The sequence below is a fragment of the Myxocyprinus asiaticus genome, chromosome 3 (assembly GCF_019703515.2).
Source record: "Myxocyprinus asiaticus isolate MX2 ecotype Aquarium Trade chromosome 3, UBuf_Myxa_2, whole genome shotgun sequence".
In the NCBI taxonomy this organism is placed as follows: Eukaryota; Metazoa; Chordata; class Actinopteri; order Cypriniformes; family Catostomidae; genus Myxocyprinus; species Myxocyprinus asiaticus.
Window position 1 is genome coordinate 52,478,403 of NC_059346.1, and position 20,066 is coordinate 52,498,468.

The 20,066-nt window shown below is 38.8% G+C and overlaps 2 protein-coding genes across 3 annotated transcripts in view; one reads left to right on the plus strand and one right to left on the minus strand.

The window, feature by feature from the left end:
* Positions 1 to 4,832, plus strand: cdc26 (cell division cycle 26 homolog). Its single transcript, XM_051674252.1, has 3 exons — positions 1 to 77; positions 566 to 671; positions 2,088 to 4,832. Exons 2-3 carry the CDS (start codon positions 591 to 593, stop codon positions 2,271 to 2,273), a joined length of 267 nt encoding a protein of 88 aa, XP_051530212.1. The 5' UTR covers positions 1 to 77; positions 566 to 590; the 3' UTR covers positions 2,274 to 4,832.
* The window catches only part of slc31a1 (solute carrier family 31 member 1), a 25,544-nt gene continuing 10,267 nt past the window's right edge, over positions 4,790 to 20,066 (minus strand). The window contains exons 1-5 of one of the 2 annotated variants that reach the window (XM_051674165.1): positions 14,997 to 15,143; positions 11,341 to 11,474; positions 10,917 to 10,989; positions 8,706 to 8,874; positions 4,790 to 6,368 (exon numbers count right to left, since the gene is read on the minus strand). In XM_051674165.1, coding sequence (XP_051530125.1) covers positions 6,167 to 6,368; positions 8,706 to 8,874; positions 10,917 to 10,989; positions 11,341 to 11,474; positions 14,997 to 15,000 — 582 coding nt within the window. In that variant the 5' untranslated portion in view covers positions 15,001 to 15,143 and the 3' untranslated portion in view covers positions 4,790 to 6,166. Of the gene's footprint in view, positions 6,369 to 8,705; positions 8,875 to 10,916; positions 10,990 to 11,340; positions 11,475 to 14,996; positions 15,144 to 20,066 lie in introns of those variants that run through there. The other variant, XM_051674173.1, reaches the window with a different exon arrangement.

Genomic DNA, 20,066 nt, shown 5'->3' on the forward strand with positions numbered 1-20,066 from the left:
GATTTTCAGTGTGCTTTCAACTACATTTCCCACAATTCCACTCTGAACTTCCTGTGGAGGGCAAGCGTGTGTTCGCGGTAAGTGGTGTAATATGAATGAGTAAAAGGTATTTCAGCCCCGATTTGTTGTCATTCATCTAACTTGTTGAATAAAGTATCGTTCGTTCGTCTTTATGGTTCATTATCCTGTTGTCTGTGAACCGTTCAAAACTCTGAGTTCGCAGTTACTGGATTAACCTTAGCATTTAGCTTCTAAACAATAACGTTTATGCTGCTGCAGAAGTTGTTTCATTACATTGACACCGTTAAACATTAGGTATCAATAATATAGTTACATAAATATGTGCTGTGGACTAAAGCAAATATATTAAGATCGCAAATGCTGGCTTGCAGTTTAGCCACGACATGGTTTCAGTTGGTTTAAGCGTCATGTTTAAATGCCTTATGAAATGCATCACATTTGTCCAACACATAATTATGAGAACAAGTCAGCATTTTGACATCAGCATTATTGCGCTTCAATAACTCGATAACAGCTGTCCAGCATCTGCTTAACACGTTTCCAGGCAACGAGAAGCAGGTGACGTGAAGATGCTGCGCAGGAAACCCACACGCCTCGAGCTCAAGCTGGATGACACGGAGGAGTTTGAAAGTGTGAAAAAAGAACTAGAGGTAAACCCACTTACAGTACTTTAATGTGTCAGTTGAGTTTATTTGGTATGAGATGGTCGTCATCCAAATTAAGTTGCAGTACATGAATTGCAGGAACCCTGAAACAACAGAGTATAAAGAATAGTTCAACCAAAAATGAAAATAGTGTCATCATTTACTCACCCTCATGTTGTTCCAAAACCAAATTATTTTTCTTTCTTCCATGGAACACAAAAGGAGATGTTAGGCAGAATGATAGCCTCAGTCACCATTCACATTCATTCCTTTTTTCCATACAATGAAAGTGAATGGTGACTGAAGCTGTCATTCTGCCTAACATCTTTTGTAGGGATGTCCCGATATCGATACTGGTATTGGAAAATGCTCCGATACCAATAACCGATACCATCTGACATACGAATGTCATTGTGGAAACATTCAGCACACAAACTAAAATCACGTTATGTCATAGTGTGATTATTAAACTGCAAAGGCTGCAATTTAATTAGGTAAATATATAGTTTGCACGTGCTGTGCACTTCAAAGTGAATGGATCTTGTTTTATGAATGTTTGAATGTAAATGTGAAGCCAGCTGCTCATACCAAGGATCTCTTATGCATGGATGCCGCAGTGGATGGCGTGAAGCCTCCACACGCGCTATTTCTCCATGGCAACGCGCTCAACAAGCCACGTGATAAGATGCGCGGGTTGACGATCTCAGACGGGAGGAACTGAGATTCGTCCTCCACCACCCAGACTGAGGTGAATCACTACGCGACCACGAGGACTTAAAAGCACATTGGGAATTGGGCATTCCAAATTGAGAGAAAAAGGAAAAAAACAAAACAAAAAAAAAACACCATCATGAGAATGGCATGCTCTGTTTGTAGCAGATGACAGCGAGCAGAGCGCTAATTCACTATGAAGTGTGCAGCACATACAGACTACATATTTATTTAATTATATAGCAGCCTGTTGCAATTTAATAATCACATTGGATCACGTAGCAATCTGATGTCCGGAGCTGTCACAGAAATGGAAAGGGCTTCATGCCAAAATGAAAGCTCAATTTAAGTTCGATTTTAATTTGATTAAAGTTTTAATGAATTTATTTATTTAGACATCATTTTAAAGTCTAAATGAAATAAACTGTTGAATATGCAATTCAGACAAAATAAAACAAAAAACAGGTATCGGTATAGTCGATCGTAATCTTTTGTGTTCCACAAAAGAAAAAGGTTAAATGGGTTTGAAACAACGTGAGGGTGAGTAAATGATGACAGAATTTTAATTTTTTTGGTGAACTATGCCTTTAAAAAAGAGAAATGTGGTCTATTTTAGCATACATGTGGTGTGAACAGCAACATAGAATTAACTGTCAAATAGAGATTGATCTTGTCATCTTAATATCAGCATTAATTTCCATGTCAATTCAGAGTCGAAAAAAACAGAGGGATGAGTTGGATGTAGTTGGTGTAGCCACATCCAGCGAGATGAGTGGAGCATCAGGTGGAGCCACAGATGGGAAAACCAGAGTGCAGATGATCCACGAGCGGATTGGATACAAACCTCACCCGAAGCCTAACACATTACCATCACTTTTCGGGAACCTTCAGTTTTGACAATCTGCAAACCTGAAAATGGACTATGAGGTCTACTTTGTTATTTCAGTTGCAAACACACACATTGTTTTGATGTGTATTAAGGTTGTTTGTGATAAAAATACTATTTTTCTACCAAGTAAATAAAATCTTACTAGTAGAATGGGGGAACATGAATCTTTTCACTTTACTGTATGATAGAAAAAGAAGACAAGGGAAATGCCTAGGTGAGCAGAACAAATATAAGGATGGGACCTGTAAGGAATTTAACGATTCCAGTTCTGATTTCAATACCTTTTAATTATTTTATTTCTGAAAGATTCTGAAGAGTCTTACATTGGGGAATCGCACTACACTGTTCACGCTGTATGTTTTGCGCTGTAGATTCAAAAGAACCAGCTTATAAGAGTCATTCATTGGGGAATCGCACTACACTGTTCACGCTGTATGTTTTGCGCTGTAGATTCAAAAGAACCAGCTTATAAGAGTCATTCTTTGGGGAATCGCATTACACTGTTCACGCTGTATGTTTTGCGATGTAGATTCAAAAGAACCAGCTTATAAGAGTCATTCATTGGGGAATTGCACTACACTGTTCGCGCTGTATGTTTTGCGATGTAGATTCAAAAGAACCAGCTTATAAGAGTCATTCATTGGGGAATTGCACTACACTGTTCGCGCTGTATGTTTTGCACTGTAGATTCAAAAGAACCAGCTGTTAAGAGTCATTCTTTGGGGAATCGCACTACACTGTTCACGCTGTATGTTTTGCGCTGTAGATTCAAAAGAACCAGCTTATAAGAGTCATTCATTGGGGAATCGCACTACACTGTTCACGCTGTATGTTTTGCGCTGTAGATTCAAAAGAACCAGCTGTTAAGAGTCATTCTTTGGGGAATCGCATTACACTGGTCGCGCTTGTATGTTTTGCACTGTAGATTCAAAAGAATCATCTCATAAGAGTCATTTGTTGGGGAATCGCACTACACTGGTCGCGCTGTAGATTCAAAAGAACCAGCTTATAAGAGTCATTCATTGGGGAATCGCACTACACTGTTCGCGCTGTAGATTCAAAAGAACCAGCTGTTAAGAGTCATTCTTTGGGGAATCGCATTACACTGGTCGCGCTTGTATGTTTTGCACTGTAGATTCAAAAGAATCATCTCATAAGAGTCATTTGTTGGGGAATCGCACTACACTGGTCGCGCTGTAGATTCAAAAGAACCAGCTTATAAGAGTCATTCATTGGGGAATTGCACTACACTGTTCGCGCTGTATGTTTTGCACTGTAGATTCAAAAGAACCAGCTGTTAAGAGTCATTCTTTGGGGAATCGCACTACACTGTTCACGCTGTATGTTTTGCGCTGTAGATTCAAAAGAACCAGCTTATAAGAGTCATTCATTGGGGAATCGCACTACACTGTTCACGCTGTATGTTTTGCGCTGTAGATTCAAAAGAACCAGCTGTTAAGAGTCATTCTTTGGGGAATCGCATTACACTGGTCGCGCTTGTATGTTTTGCACTGTAGATTCAAAAGAATCATCTCATAAGAGTCATTTGTTGGGGAATCGCACTACACTGGTCGCGCTGTAGATTCAAAAGAACCAGCTGTTAAGAGTCATTCTTTGGGGAATCGCATTACACTGGTCACGCTGTAGATTCAAAAGAACCAGCTTATAAGAGTCATTCATTGGGGAATCGCATTACACTGTTCACGCTGTATGTTTTGCACTGTAGATTCAAAAGAATCATCTCATAAGAGTCATTCTTTGGGGAATCGCACTACACTGGTCACGCTGTAGATTCAAAAGAACCAGCTTATAAGAGTCATTCATTGGGGAATCGCACTACACTGTTCACGCTGTATGTTTTGCACTGTAGATTCAAAAGAATCATCTCATAAGAGTCATTTGTTGGGGAATCGCACTACACTGGTCACGCTGTAGATTAAAAAGAACCAGCTTATAAGAGTCATTCTTTGGGGAATCGCATTACACTGGTCGCGCTGTATGTTTTGCGCTGTAGATTCAAAAGAATCGTCTCATAAGAGTCTTTCGTTGAGGAATCGCACTACACTGTTTTTGCTGTATGTTTCACGCTGTAGATTCAGTAGCGGTGTTGCAATGCACTAAATGGTAGCACAGAAAACACTACAAAAGTATTTTAACACAGTGATGCACATTCAAGAACCGTTAGCGATATCTAAAAAAAAAAAAAAAAAAAAAAATGGAACCGGTTCTTGGTGTTCAACCCTAGTAATATATAGGTTGATTAATGACAGAAGAGGTAGTCACAACAATTATCCTTCGAATCATACAATTTATTTAGACATTTATTTGCCATTTACTTTAAACGATTGCAGTAATGTTTACATGTAAAAGCTCTACAGACATGACTGTACTGTAAACAGACTAGGAAATGTTAACACTACTGCAACACTGGAAAGAAGGTTACATTCTTCTACACAAGGGCTTGTATGCTGTCCCACTTCAGTGTTAGCCAAAATGTGAAACCTGTTTACAAAAAAAAAAAAAAAAAAAAAAAAAAAAAAAAAAAAAAAAAAAAAAGACAAAGCAAACACAGTTTGCTACTATATTGTTTAAAACAATCCCAGATTTAATATGTCAAAGCCCTGTGATGGAGAATATTATGGATCCTAAAATCCAGTGCCACAAATTGTAATTGATGACTGGTACAAACACATGACTACATTTTCTTCTGAAATTATAAAAACAGCTTTTAACTAAAACAAGTCTACCAAAATGATTACAGAAAATTAATTACACTAAGCAAAAAAGAACAGGCTTTCTTGGGCACTTAAATTGGATTTAATTGGGTCCAGTATGACAAAGGCACACCCCTTTACTATTATAGAGAGTAAATATCATCAAAAACCATAACGTTCACATTCTAGGACCCAGGGACTATCAGAGTAGTGACCTTAATATTTGTAATAGCTCATGATTTGCTCAAGTTCATGCCTTCTTGTGATACAACACAATCATTTAAAAGATATTAGAAAACTAAAAGGATCTACAGATTGCCAAAAAAAAAGGTTTTGATATCAAGTACATTGTCGTTTAAGTAGTAGTGTTAAAAATATAAATTATAAAAAGAAACATTGACGGTGACACTGGCATCAGATATAATTTATTTTCCAACAATCCCCCCAGATATTTACTTTAAAGCACTCTAAAGGAGCAAAGTTCGACTTCAACTCTGCCAACACAGAGTTGCAGAAAACCACTCTTTCTCTGTGCAAACATCATACGACAACAGGATTCAACATTTCAATCCAGTGTCGAACAACGATCACTCATTAACGGATGTTTCATTGATTACCCCAGCAGCTCAAATAAAGAATAGTCAGCCATAGCAACCCAACCCAACCTTGAATAAAATCACTAGTGCTTTTATACTGGCTCTACCAGATCTAGTTTGGCTTTTAGAGTCTATAGTCGGCCTCTTGGGTGTCTGTGTGTGTTCCCTCATTTAAGGCAAAGGGGTTAGTAAGGCTCTATCACACAACCCAGAAGCACCTTAATATGAAGTGGACAGCAGACACTATTATATTAAACAAAGTGACTTGTGACCTTTCACTTTCAGATAAGGTACTATGACCGTGGAGGTAGACAGTTAGGCCATGTACACCTATTTCAGCATTACAGAGGAAATGACATGCTACTGTCAAAGTGACCAAAATGGTGACGGGACTTTATTTTGTATAAAACGAAGAGGATCAAAATAGAGCCAAGCTTTAAAATGAGTGGAGCTATGGGGCCCACACTATTTTTCAAAATTAATTAGATCATTCATACAGTGCTCTACATACATAGAGTTGTTGTGATGTATGTTTGGATTGGTTTTTGAGGTTATATAGTGGGATGATCAGCCGTGGGGTTTGTAGAGAGGTTAATGACAGTGTTCAGTAATATCCACCACCACTGCCTTCTTCCAGCTGAACAGGAAGTAGCCGACCCCTGCGCCCGCTGCGACGGCGATGCACAGGTAACCGTTGTAAGTCATGAACACCAGCATGAGGAAGTAACTGACCACCACTTGGATGATGTGCAGAACGGTCTGAAGCAAGTGCGCGACACTCACCATTCGCTGGCTAGAGTACAGAAAAGAAAAAGGATTTATTACAGGATTACAGAAAGTCAGGTCATCAGCGTGAAGAAAACACAGAAAATGCATGTTTACTACCCAAAGGGTCAACTTTTGTGGTAATGACTACATATGTGCTTTGATTACATCAGTGTAAACAGGATTAAGGGTAATTCATGTTTGCCTGTTATTCTCTGACCTCATCATTTAAACATCAGTGATTAGAGAACAATGCTACTCTAGCTGCTTTTTGGAACTATCGGTTATCTGCAAAAATCTGTCAATATTTTTTTCATCATTTTGTCACTTCAAAATAAGAGTCCCCAGTGTGTTTCGGGCTTGTTTACATTTAAAAGTCCTGCATTATGCACCAAATCTTGATTTTTTTTTACTGGTTATTATTGGGATTTTGGTTGATCAAAAAACTGCTCTGGGATTTGTCATTTTGGAATCTTTTTCTTTGCCCGCCATAGTAAAGACAGAATAATTTTTCTTTTTGACATTCTATAAGTCAATTTTAAAAACTATTGGCCGATTAATTGGTTATCGGCCTTTCCCACCACCTTAGTTATCAGTATTGCCAAAATCCACTATCGGTGGACCTCTACTATAAACAGCAGTATTGTCACTGAACTGAGCGTAGGTACTCTGACGTAGAGATGGACCGATATATCGGTTTTACAGATTAATCTGTGCCGACAGTTGCTTTATGGAACTATCGGTTATCGGCAAAAATGTATATCGATAGTTGCTGATATTTTGTTGTTGTTGTTGTTTATTCCTCTGTGGCCGGTGCTGGAGGATTCTACAGCAAGAACGGCTTAGTTGTACAGTATAACAACGGCCTCTAGAGATCTAAATCTTTCATCACTGAAAATATGAATCCATATTTCAATGCATATTTTGTTATTTTGATTAGATATCACAGATGTATGGGCTGCAGAGTTGCGTTCACAATGAACTGTTCTGTGGAAAAAAATTAACTCAAAGCACCTCCTGAGCTGAGATGTCTGAAGTCATTTGCAGCACTCATAGACGATACTGTTCTTGCAAAAAAAAAAAAAAATTCAGAAGACAGAAACAAAGAAAGAGTGAGAACCTTTTACATGTCTGTGTTCCACGAGACTGCACGCCTCTGTACAAACAGCGTGTCATACAGAGACGGCTTTACTGTCATCTGTTCTTAATAATATAATAAAGTGTTTCTTCAAGCGCGTGTCTGTGTCTACAGGCAAATTATTTGTAATATTAATTTGATAATAGTAATAACAATAATAATAATAATTTAACACATTAATGGGAAAACGAGCCAAATATCATCTTGACATCGTCAAAGGCATCAGCTATTAGTGATCACTCTGACCATCATCGATCCCCGAGATCATCATCTGTCTGCAAAACCCTAATGTGCATTTCTCTCTATAAATTAACACAATGTTCAGACAGTCTTCTTGCTGGTTTTTCTGACACATTCAGAATCATTACTGCTTTTGCCGGTGTCGCTGCGGCTCGCTTCGTGTGTGTGCTTGTAAAATTTATATTTTAAAGGCTCATTATTACGGTTTAGTATTTCTTTGTAATGTAGAACAGTGTTAGCAATGTTACTTATAACATTCTCAGCTCTAGAACTCAAACCATTTTCTGATGCCCCCAAAATATACATATTTAAGTAATTAAATTAATATCATAAACGTGGGACAACTAGTCGACTAATGGCATAAACTAACGCCTACTAGTCGACTAGGAAAATCTTTGGTCGGGGGCAGCCCTAAAGGCTACTATTGTAACATATTCTTGTTAACAAGAAAAATACCTCAAAAGTTGTGCTACTCTAACATGCTACTCAAGTGTGCATGGTTCAGCTTCTCAAAGTATAATGTTATAAATTTACACTAAATTAAAAATTGAAAATATAAAATAGTTTGCTAAATTTATGCTGCTAAACAAACAGAAACGCATCATCACAGTTTGTGAAAAAGGTCCATGTCGTTGAGACTTGGGGAAGGCCAGAGTATACTCCATTTCCGTCTCATGCACTATTGAATGCACAGATTTTCAAAGTACACGTTTTTGACTGCGAGCCCTTATGGACAAGTTTGTTTAGAAAAACTAAGCTGTAAGTGAACAGTCCACACATACGGTGCAGATGACAAAATTTGCATCATATGCACTGTGCACGAGACGTAGTGGCACACAGAAAACTGAAGTATACTTTGGACGTAGTGCCTATTTATGCACAGACAAGCACCACTCACATTTTCTTCAGAAAATTTAAAAATTTTCCCATGCAGACCTACACTCTGAGTGCTTTAAAAACATATTATATTTTAGAATATTCACTGACCCGACTGTTTTGTGGGTCTCCATGAGGATGGTGCCATCAGCTCCAGGGACAGGCATGGAGTTGTAACGCACGTTCACCTGATTCCTTCTCAACAGGACCTCACGACCGATCTTAAGCCCCTCGTAGAACACAGCCAGCAGGAACACACCGATGCACGCGCCTGCCATCTCTAGAAACGAGAACGAAAAGATGTATAGTTCACCCAAAAATTTTAATTCTCTTATCATTTAATCACCCTTATGCCATCTTAAGCTTGTATGACTGACTTTCTACTGCAAAGCAAAATGAAATTTGTTCTGATGGATATGTAATGTGAAAATATCCATACAATGGGGTCAATGGGGTCCAAACTTTCAAGTCCCAAAAGGACATTAAGGCAGCATAAAGGTAATTCAAATGACTCAAGTGGTGTAAACCATGTCAAAATGACTTGGAATATGACGCACGAGTTGCATGGACTACTTTTATGATCCTTTGAATCCTTTTGAAGCTTTAAAGTGAATGTATTCTAAATGTTATTGTATTGAATAGATGGACCTCGATAAACATCTTTTGTGGGGGGGGCCTGGGTAGCTCAGTCATAAAGACGCTGGCTATCACCCCTGGAGTTCGCTAGTTCGAATCCCAGGGTGACTCCAGCTGGGTCTCCTAAGCAACCAAATTGGCCCGGTTGCTAGGGAGGGTAGAGTCACATGGGGTAACCTCCTCGTGATCGCTATAATGTGGTTCGTTTTCGGTGGGGCGCTTGGTGAGTTGAGCGTGGATGCTGCGGTGGATGGCGAAGCCTCCACACGCGCTATGTCTCTGTGGCAACACACTCAACAAGCCACGTTATAAGATGCATGGGTTGACGGGAACTGGGCATTCCAAATTGGGAGAAACCCAAAAAAACATCTTTTGAGTTCCACATAAGAATACGCACAAGCCATTTGGGTTTGCAACATCATGAGGGTGAGTAAATTATGGCAGAATTTCTATTTTAGTGTGAACTACAAGTATTTCTTTCAACAGACTTCCTGCAAAAGAATTCTTCTTTGTTCTCATAATTTAAATGTGTCAGCTTGATTAAACTGCTTTAGTTTCTTTGTAAAATCTTGTCAAACCTGTGCAACCAGTGCATTTGCTCTTTACAGTAAGGGGGTATCTTATGACAGTGCTGCAAAGAATGCCACCTTCTCAAACCACTGTTCAGAACTCTCACGGCTGAATAAAATGTCAGAATGTGTTAATTGTGTAAAAAAATAAATAAATTGCGTGTTAAACATTTTAAAGTAAAAAAAGCTTTAACCTGTTCTTTTCGACAGCTCTATTTTTTGTCACGTCTTTGTTATCGTTAACAAAATCAAAAACAACTTCCATCAACAAACATTTTTGTCTGTAATTTCATGGTGAGATTAAGGGCGCTTATAGAGAATGCTGCAAATGCAATGATCTCAGTGGGGATGTTGCGTCTGAGAACAGAGAGGGTAAACGCAAGAGATTGCAATAGAGCGCAACAGTGCCCGCCCACTTTTTCAGCCGTCAGGTTTTAAAAAACGATGTGAACATATAAAACAATTGATTTTAGGTTGTTGATTATACAGAAACAATACATTTGGCATTTATTGCAAAATATTCAGATAAGTACAAATATACAAGTAGTTTAAGTGTGAAGGGAGACCGACTCCATTACATTATTCACAGTGTCAAAAATCTCCACTTTCGCATTCTTCTTTCATTTTTGGCAATTCACATTCTTTGTGCATATCGGACAAGGAGATTATGGAGCTTTATAGTAAAAAAAAAAAAAAAGGACTAAAATATTGATCTGTTTCTCACCCACACTTATCGTATTTCTTCAGCAGACATGGATTAAACCACTGGAGTCTTATAGATTACTTTTATGCTGCCTTTATGGGCTGTTTTGAGCTTCAAAATATTGGCCACCATTCACTTGCATTGAAATGACCTACAAAGCAAAAATGTTCTACTAAAATCTTTGTTTGCGTTCTTCTGAAGAAAGAAAGTCATACACTGGGATGGCATGTGGGTGAGTAAATCTGAGAGAATTTAAATTTTTTGGGTGAACAAATACTTTAAGATGTATAACAATTTGTATGACAATTAATTGTCAGCCAAATTTCATAACCATGGCAGCCCTAACAACAGCATATCCAAAATACCACCATGTCAACAATAGTGAAAGATAAGCAAACCACAGAGCGCTCTTACCTCCTGGTGTGTTGATGACAAGTCCAGCGAATAGCAGCTCAACATTTTTGTAGCCAAAGTAGAAAGTCATTTGCTGAAAGCATCAACAAATCATTTTTCAACCAAACTTTTTCCAAAGTAAATAAAGCAAGAATACATTAGATAACTAAGTTTTTTGCTTAAATGGATTTAGAACTAGTGAATCTCTAAATGGGTGGTTGATATGTTCTGCACTGTGACACACTCCATTTAAAACTATTTAAACAACATTTTGTTAATCATTTTATAATAATGATTAAGCATGCATTTTTATCTCTCGTATTTACTGCAAGACTGCATGTAATATTTGTCCTAAAAAAAAAAATAAAAAATAATCTATGGACAATTTATGTATCAACATCCCAGATACTGAAACAAAAGCTAAATGATCTCAAGGTTGTCTCACCATCATCATATCTCCATGGCCTGTGTCGGGGTTCTCATGGTCTCCATGAGAGCCTGTGATTGGAGGTGACATGGTCATGTCCTTATGGTGATTGTGGGGTGCATGTGACATATTCATCTTACTGCACAAGGGTACTGAGGTAAAGAGCAAAGAAAACCAATTCATAAACCTTGTGATTAAAAAGTTATGCTTCCAATTGACATCCCAAAACATCTCAGAGACATCTCAGAGTATGGAAAGCATCAGTGGCAAAACCCTGAACATTTTTAGAGTCCCTAAATGATAAGAAACTCTTTGCAGTTGGTATAATGCGATGTATATGCTAATGTATTTTGTTATCTTTTGAAATGACATTCATGCATTTTTAAGTGTGACTTAGGTGTCCAAATACTGTTTGGAGCCATTGTATGCTGCGTATAAAGTGAAGCCCCTGACATTCTGAGTATCGAGTATCTAGGAAAGAAAGACCTTCACTAATCGAATGCCCAGACAACCCCAGGCTTTTCTCTTAAAGAACATTGCCCAGCTAATCTGATATCAACCTCTGTAAAACAATTATTTCCCCAATTTGAGAAGCAGATTTGCTTTACAAAAGGTTTAGGACAGCCTGGGGGATAAAGTACACATCAGAAATGGCTGTACGTGACATGCAGGCACTAATAAAACAATCCATATGGACATAATGAACCTGATTATCAGAGTGACATGCATAGATTGGTACTAACCATTAGTCACCATGTTAATTTATGCCTTCTAAGCAGACTTTGCATATAACTGCTCTCTTTTCACACACACACAATGAAATATTCCCTTATATTCAGTCCTGAATCATAACATCAAGCCTGGTCAAATAGACAGCAATGAGAGATGGGAAAGAGCAAATGTCTGCTCCTTTCCTGTCTTTATAACCACCTAACTGACTAAGCCCCCCCAATCCCCCCCAACATGTGCACTGTTGTCAAAGTAAAACGCAAAAAGCTTTGCACATTGGTAAAAGACATTTCTGTAATAGAAGAAATCAATGGCGGAGGAGGGTGAACGAACTGCAGGGTAAATGCATGGCGCCAGCCAACTTGAAAAGTTTTGGAAGTTATGATAAAATCCAGTGGAGGAAGCCTGGAATGAGTCTGATGAACTTACTTCACCAAAGTCATCTCAGTGCTTGCTTGTTTCCATTGGGAAACTTATCGATTTAAATGTGAATGGATGTAATTAAAAAAGTAACATTTGGATGATCTCGCATTTAATACTATTATTATCTAATAAATATGTTTTAATCCCAAAATTTGCACTATTTTTAAAACATAAAATTATTTCAGACATTTCCCTTGCAAGATGAATTTGACTTCAGACACTCAAGCAATATAAGAGGAATTCAGCCGCAGCCACTAATCTAGAGTCAGATTTTCCCTTCTCACTAGTAATGAAGTTTTGCATTTGAGTGGAAAAACTGATCTTAGAACAGCAGTTACAAGCGCATTACCCTGCAGCAAAAATCAGAATTCCCTATCGATATCTCCATATTCATGAATGCACACATGCATGCATACACACATCATACAAACTGATCGCACCAAGAATTTGGCGAAAGGAGGTCAAACGTTCTTACTGGAATTTGTATCACTGGCCCCCAGTGGCTTGAAGGCCCAAAGCTGGAAGTGTTTTTGAACATACTGGCACGTGTGAGCTCCATTTTTCAGGTGAAATGTCCACTGAGTGGCACCAAAAGTGAGTTGTATTCATTGTAAATTAAGTAATACAGTGAAGAGGAATGCATCTTTTATTAGACTAATCATATGCCCCAACCCTAAACCTACCCGTCAGTGGAGTAAAAATGTAAACTTAGAGGGAAAATGTAACCTCAGTATGGCGCTCACCATTGATTAAGTGAATGTAGTTACTTTTTGGTTTCCCTAGGACCAAAACCTGTTTCTCAGAGGTTGCTCACAGAAAAGAGAAGGGGGGGGGGGGGGGGGTGGTATTGCATACTGTGGCAACTCAAAAACAAACACAAAGACAATGTTAAGCTTCATTTAATGAACCAAATAGCCTTCAACTGTTTGATATAATGGCAAGTGATTTTCTAGTACCAAATGATCAATTTAGCATGATTACTCAAGGATAAGGTGTTGGAGTGATGGCTGCTGGAAATGGGGCCTGTCTAGATTTGATCAAAAAATTACTTTTTTCAAATAGTGATGGTGCTGTTTTTTACAACAGTAATGTCCTGACTATACTTTGTGATCAGTTGAATGCCACTTTGGTGAATTAAAGTACCAATTTCCTTCCAAAACAGCAAAATCTGTACATTATTCCAAACTATTGGCCGCAAGTGCGTGTGTGTGTATATATATATATATATATATATATATATATATATATATATATATATATACTGTATATATTTTGTCTTATTGTGTATTTCTATATATACTTATATTTTCTATTTGCTTTTTATTTTTATTATTATCTCTGTCTTTCTGTTATATTGTTTGTGCACTGGAAGCTTCGGTCACCAAGACAAATTCCTTGTATGTGTAAGCATACTTGGCATTAAATAGCATGGTGCAGGAATATGGTAATCATTCTGTACAATGGTACTGACCTGTTTCATGTGACGTCACTGTATGACCACGCCACCACGTTTGTAACCAAAATTTCATATACTTTCAGTGTGCAGCACTGTGGGCAAAAGCCAGCTACATTTTTGTTTCTATTTATAAATCTTGAAAAAAGTGATACTGCTGATTAATTACCAGAGCCAAAATGTAATTTTTCTTTCAACAAAATGTTATCTTTCAAGTGACAGCTTCATTTCTCCAATTATGAAGGACAGACTTTATTCACACCACCAGACTACAATGTAAACATATTGGTCTTATACACTAATATGCCTTGGATGATTTCTGTGTATTCTTCATAAGTTAAAAGCAGCTCTTACATTTATACAGATGAGATTATCACAGGCGTTTTGTACTATTGTGATCAAATCAGACCAGAAAACAACACAAACATTTGTAACTTATAAATGAGAGATGTTAACGTTAATGCACAGAAAGGCGTGTGTACTTGCAGGTCACACATCACTCGCCAGAGATGAATCAGAGATGAATCTTGGATAAAATATATTTACGTTTCAGCGAAAGTCGAATTTGGCATTATTTGTGCTTCTCCTGACCTGTATACACTTTTCCTGTGACTTGGCATGGATAAAAAGCAAATTTGATGATTTTCTTAGTAGTCATAAGTTTTAGGATTTTGAAAATCTAAAACAAAAAAAAGTCATGTAAAATGAAGAAGACGTATTTAAGATTCTGCCCTATTTCTTCTTATTTATGAAATAAACAAATTTGTGACACTGACCATGTGTCTATTACAAGAGGTCAGATTTCCTTGTTTCCATCGAATCACACAAGATAATCTTTGGAACATTCTCAAATCATGCTGAATAACATGATCATCAGGTTTTGCACAAACTTGTGCCTGTAAACGAGGCTACCTTGCTAAATGCATTCAATATATAAATAATATACTGATACTGGTACAAATAATAAAACTGCCAACTAAATCCCATTCACAACAACAATGAAACAAAAAATGATAAAAGCAAAACTAAAATTTCCCCATAAATAATGCTTTGTTCCAGTTTAACTCACCCATGCAAAATCCGTCACCTCACTCAGATGGTTTCGTACCTGGTTGGCGTCCAAAATGTAAAAGTAATTCTTATCAGTCCTACCTTTGACTGCGCAGTATATCTTTCATCATACAGGGTCAATGTGTGTATGGAAGTGTTATATAGATAGAGAGATCTAGATGGGAATATAATGTGTGGCTAGTCGCACAGAGCTGACTTCTCATGTGACTTCTCGTCTGCCTTTCATTTCACCCCTCTTGCCAATAATCCAATCACAAGGCTTTATTCACACTCACAGCAAGACCTACTACATAAAAACCTTCAACGCATTAAAAGACTAGTGCCAGCGAAAAGTTTCGAAGCAGCTACTACTTTATTATTACTGTTTTCCACACTGTAGAATAATGATAAATTCGTCAAAACTATCCAAGTATGGGAATAAAGTGTGACCAAAACAAATCAAAGCATCTTTTCAGGTATGTTAAGCAAAGAAAATTAAGCCTATCTTTATGATCATTTAGATTTCTCATTACTGTAGTACATTTTATTCAAATAATCCTACCTGACACTGTGTTACTTTTTTAAAATGAACATCAACCTCAATTCAGTGCAGCAAATACTAACATGTTGTCTACTTACAATTGTACTTTACAATATTATTATATGGGGTGGGTAAAAATATTGATTTTCTGATGCATCGTGATCTTCATTTAAACAATCTCGATATCGATTCTTAAATCCCAAGATCGATCTTTTACCCTGCACTACAATGAGTGGAAATCACTCGCATTAGCAACCAAGTTTCGCGCTATGTGACTAAACATTTATATATTTTGGCAACTGGCAGGTAAATGTTTACATTTCACTCAGCAGTACTTGTGTAGTATTGTGGTGGAGTATTCAGCATCGAGATCCTTTCACTGCGTGTTGAGAGTAAAAGTTGTTCCGTGTGATGTGTGTCCAAAGAAGAGATCCACGCAACCCATTTGTCATTGAATAATGTCTCTTTTAATACCCTTTCAGTTCTCTACAGTCAGTTGTTGATCAAAAACAACAAAAAAGAACCATTTAATTCTAATCACACATAGGACAGATGAGATACAGCCATTTGAGTCCTCTCTCGTTAACATGCGCTCATTTAAAGACTCTGTTTACAGAAATGTCTTTCTTAAAGAGACAGTGCAGATTTTTAACACGTGTTCAACAAATCAATGTAAATACCTGTAAATAGTACAAATTATGTTATTAAACAATAAACATGTAACAAAATATAATATATTCAATATATTATCATATTTATAGATTGAATATACAGATGTTCATTTTTAAAAGCTAAAATGTGACCAAAATGATGAAATACTAATAAAATATAATTAGACAAATTAATATTTCTTAATATAACTAGTTAGAAGGTCCCCTGTATTAATTAACAGCATAAGCTGGGAGAAAATTTCTTTCATATGCAAGCAAAAGGGACATTATAACTGAAAGATACCCATATGAACCAATTTCGAATCGAATCAGAATTGAATCGGAAAATCTGTATGAATACCCATTGTTATATCTTTATTATTTCACATTACAGTAAAGAGAATGAGATTACATTATAGTCAGGGTAGGAAATTAGCACCTGCCAAATGCGGGTAAATCATGCGCAGTGGCTGGTAATTTTGCTCATCCAACCGACACTGTGGCAGGCGAACTGTAGACATCTCCGAGTGACATATGACAAGAAATGCCATTTTACACAAAGACGCGTGTTTGAAGAAGCAAACGTAATTATATTTTGAGGAACAGACGACAAAATATCAGTCTGATTCGCCGTGTTTAGAGGTTTATTGCACGGTGTGAGCTGTCTCGCAGAACACGTGCATATCACAAGTTCTCACTATTTCTTCCCTGTCAGTCACCTGGGAACAATTTGCAAGAATTGTGTCGTCTATGGCCACGTACACACTACAAAGTTTAGGGTGTTTACCCTAAACTTTGTAGTGTGTACGTGGCCATAGATGACACAATTCTTGCAAATTTAAATGCGGGAGTGAATCCCCTAAATTTTCATTCCATGTACGTGTACAGAATACTGTCTCGCGCCAGTGATAAAGACACATTAATGCCACCAGCTTAACCCGTTTTGTATTTGCTATTTTTGAGCAAAGAGATTGCGCATCACAGATGTATTATCATCCGGCAATGTTTAGTTAGCTGCCGTTAACGGAAACAAGGTGTTTTGTTCACATGCTTCTAAGCAGCTGCTGTTAAACAACGTGCACGCTCTTGCTGGACTGTAATCAAATAGTATCTGCTGTAATATACCGGTTATCCCAAGACAGAAACCGCAGGGCTAATTAGAAAAAAAAATATAGATGAGTGACAGACTGGAATATATGATTGAAAGAAGACACACACTTACGTCTGTAAGTGTGATTTGCACCAGAAGACAGACACATCTCACACAAGTCAAGATGTAGAAAAAGAAATAGCTTGACCATTTCCATTCCAATGTAGTAACTTAGCTATGTAGTAACTTAGTAACTAAGTCTCTATCTACTGTATGTAGACATTGTAAAGTGACTAGTAATGTCTATTCATGATTACATTTTCAGCCCTTTTTGGTTGAAATAGATAGCACATCTGACAGGGATTTTGTCAATCATTATTGATCTTTAAAATGTTCATGCCTCATGATCCTCAGTCAAAAAACAGGAAAGCAAGCAATGAAACCTGGACGGGGCAACATGCCTGTGGTGGTGGGGGGTGGTTAAGTTTGATGTTTGTGAATGGGGAGCGAGATCAGGAGATGAGAATGGTAAGGATCATCACCTGGCAATGATTGTCTCTAACAGCTGTTTGTCATTGCAGTGAGACTGGAGAGAGGATTTTAAAAGCGAGCCAGATGCCAGTGAGGGGGAGAGAGAGCTGCACCGAGCAGAGTGTTCCAGAGTGCGATTTGTATTGTGCTGAAAAGCATTAATTTGAGTGTGACCACTGAAAAGTGGAATATATATATATATATATATATATATATATATATATATATGCAACAGGTCGGCTAGACATCTGAGCAGCAGCGCCAACACTTCCGCTCTATGACCATTGGCGAGCACGGCTGCCCGTTCGCCCAACAGCTCCAGGACGCCTGCCGGAGTTGTTTGCTGGCTGAGAATGCGACGTCGGAGCGGTCTTCGATCTGGTGGTACTAGAGCAGTTCATCGCTCGACTTCTGAGAGGGAGTGGGACCAGTGTCATTCCAAATGGCCATCCAGCTGGCAGAGGACCACTTGGTAGCGTATTCATCCGCTAATTTTGGGCACGAATTGGCCAGTGTTTTTCCACTTTATTAAGGGAAATTTGTGAGATTGGTCCTGCAACAGAGCGTCTCGGTGTGGGGTTTGTGATGTGCTGGCTAGGGAGGCAGAGCCGGGGCCATCTACGTCAGCTCTGTGTCAGGATGACGTAAAGGTGGGGGAAGTCTTGGCTTCCCCAGCCCTTAGAGGATTCCCCACCGGGGATTTCTTAGGCACACCTTCGACCAAGTGATGGTCACTGCCTTCAGCCAGACATTGCACTCGCCTATCCGTACTTTTCTATTATAAATGACCGGTTGTATCGAGTGACGCAGGATGCTCAGACAAAGGAAGATACAATTATTGATATTAGTTATTGATACAGAAGAGCCGTCGGGAAATGTTATTCCAGACTGCTCATTATAATAAGATGGCGGGTCACTTAGGGCAGGAAAAGACACTGAACTGTCTAATGGCCCGTTTCTATTGGCCGGGCATTCACGGGGATGTTCGCAGATGGTGTGCGACATGCCATGAATGTCAGCTGGTGAATCCGCCGGCCACCCCAAGAGTATATTTGCGCCCACTTCCTTTGATTGAAGTCCCCTTCGAAAGAATTGGTATGGACCTTGTCAGGCCATTAGAGCCCTTTGTGTTGGTTCTGGTGGACTACGCAACGCGATATCCGGAAGCAGTGCATTTACACATCTCAGCACATAGTGTTGTGGAGGCACTCTTCTTAATAATTTTCCGAGTGGTCAAACGGTTTAATAAAACCCTGAAAGGGAGCCTGGGTAGCTCAGTGAGTAAAGATGCTGACTACCACCCCCTGAGTCACAAGTTCGAATCCAGTGCGTGCTGAGTTGACTCCAGCTAGGGAGGGTAGAGTCACATGGGGTAACCTCCTTGTGGTCGCTATAATGTGGTTCTCGCTCTCGGTGGGGCACGTGGTGAGTTGTGCGTGGATGGTCACCACCTTCAGCCAGACACTGCACTGGCCTATCCGTACTTTTCTATTATAAATGACCAATTGTATAGAGTGACGCAGGATACTCAAAGGAAGATACAACCTAGTTATTGATACACTATATTGCCAAACGTATTCGCTCATCTGCCTTTAGACGCATATGAACTTAAGTGACATCCATTCTTAATCCATAGGGTTTAATATGACGTCGGCCTACCCTTTCCACAAGGTTTAGGAGTGTGTTTATGGGAATTTTTGACCATTCTTCCAGAAGCGCATTTGTGAGGTCAGACACTGATGTTGGACGAGAAGGCCTGGCTCGCAGTCTTCGCTCTAATTCATCCCAAAGGTGCTCTATCGGGTTGAGGTCAGGACTCTGTGCAGGCCAGTCAAGTTCTTCCACACCAAACTCGCTCATCCATGTCTTTATGGACCTTGCTTTGTGCACTGGTGCCCAGTCATGTTGGAACAGGAAGGGGCCATCCCCAAACTGTTCCCACAAAGTTGGGAGCATGGAATTGTCCAAAATCTGTTGGTATGCTGAAGCATTCAGAGTTCCTTTCACTGGAACTAAGGGATATGGGGGTAATAGAAGAATCCCACAGTGACTGGGCCAGCCCGGTGGTGCTGGTTCCGAAGAGCACCGGCTCGGTCCAACTCTATGTGGATTACAGAAAAGTCAATGTGTTGTCTAAATTTGACACATATCCAATGCCTCGTATTGACGAACTGCTCGATCGGTTGGGCGCGGCTCTCTTTTATTCGACACTGGATTTAAGGAAGGGTTATTGGCAGATCCCCTTAACACCAATATCCTGTGAGAAAACAGCCTTCT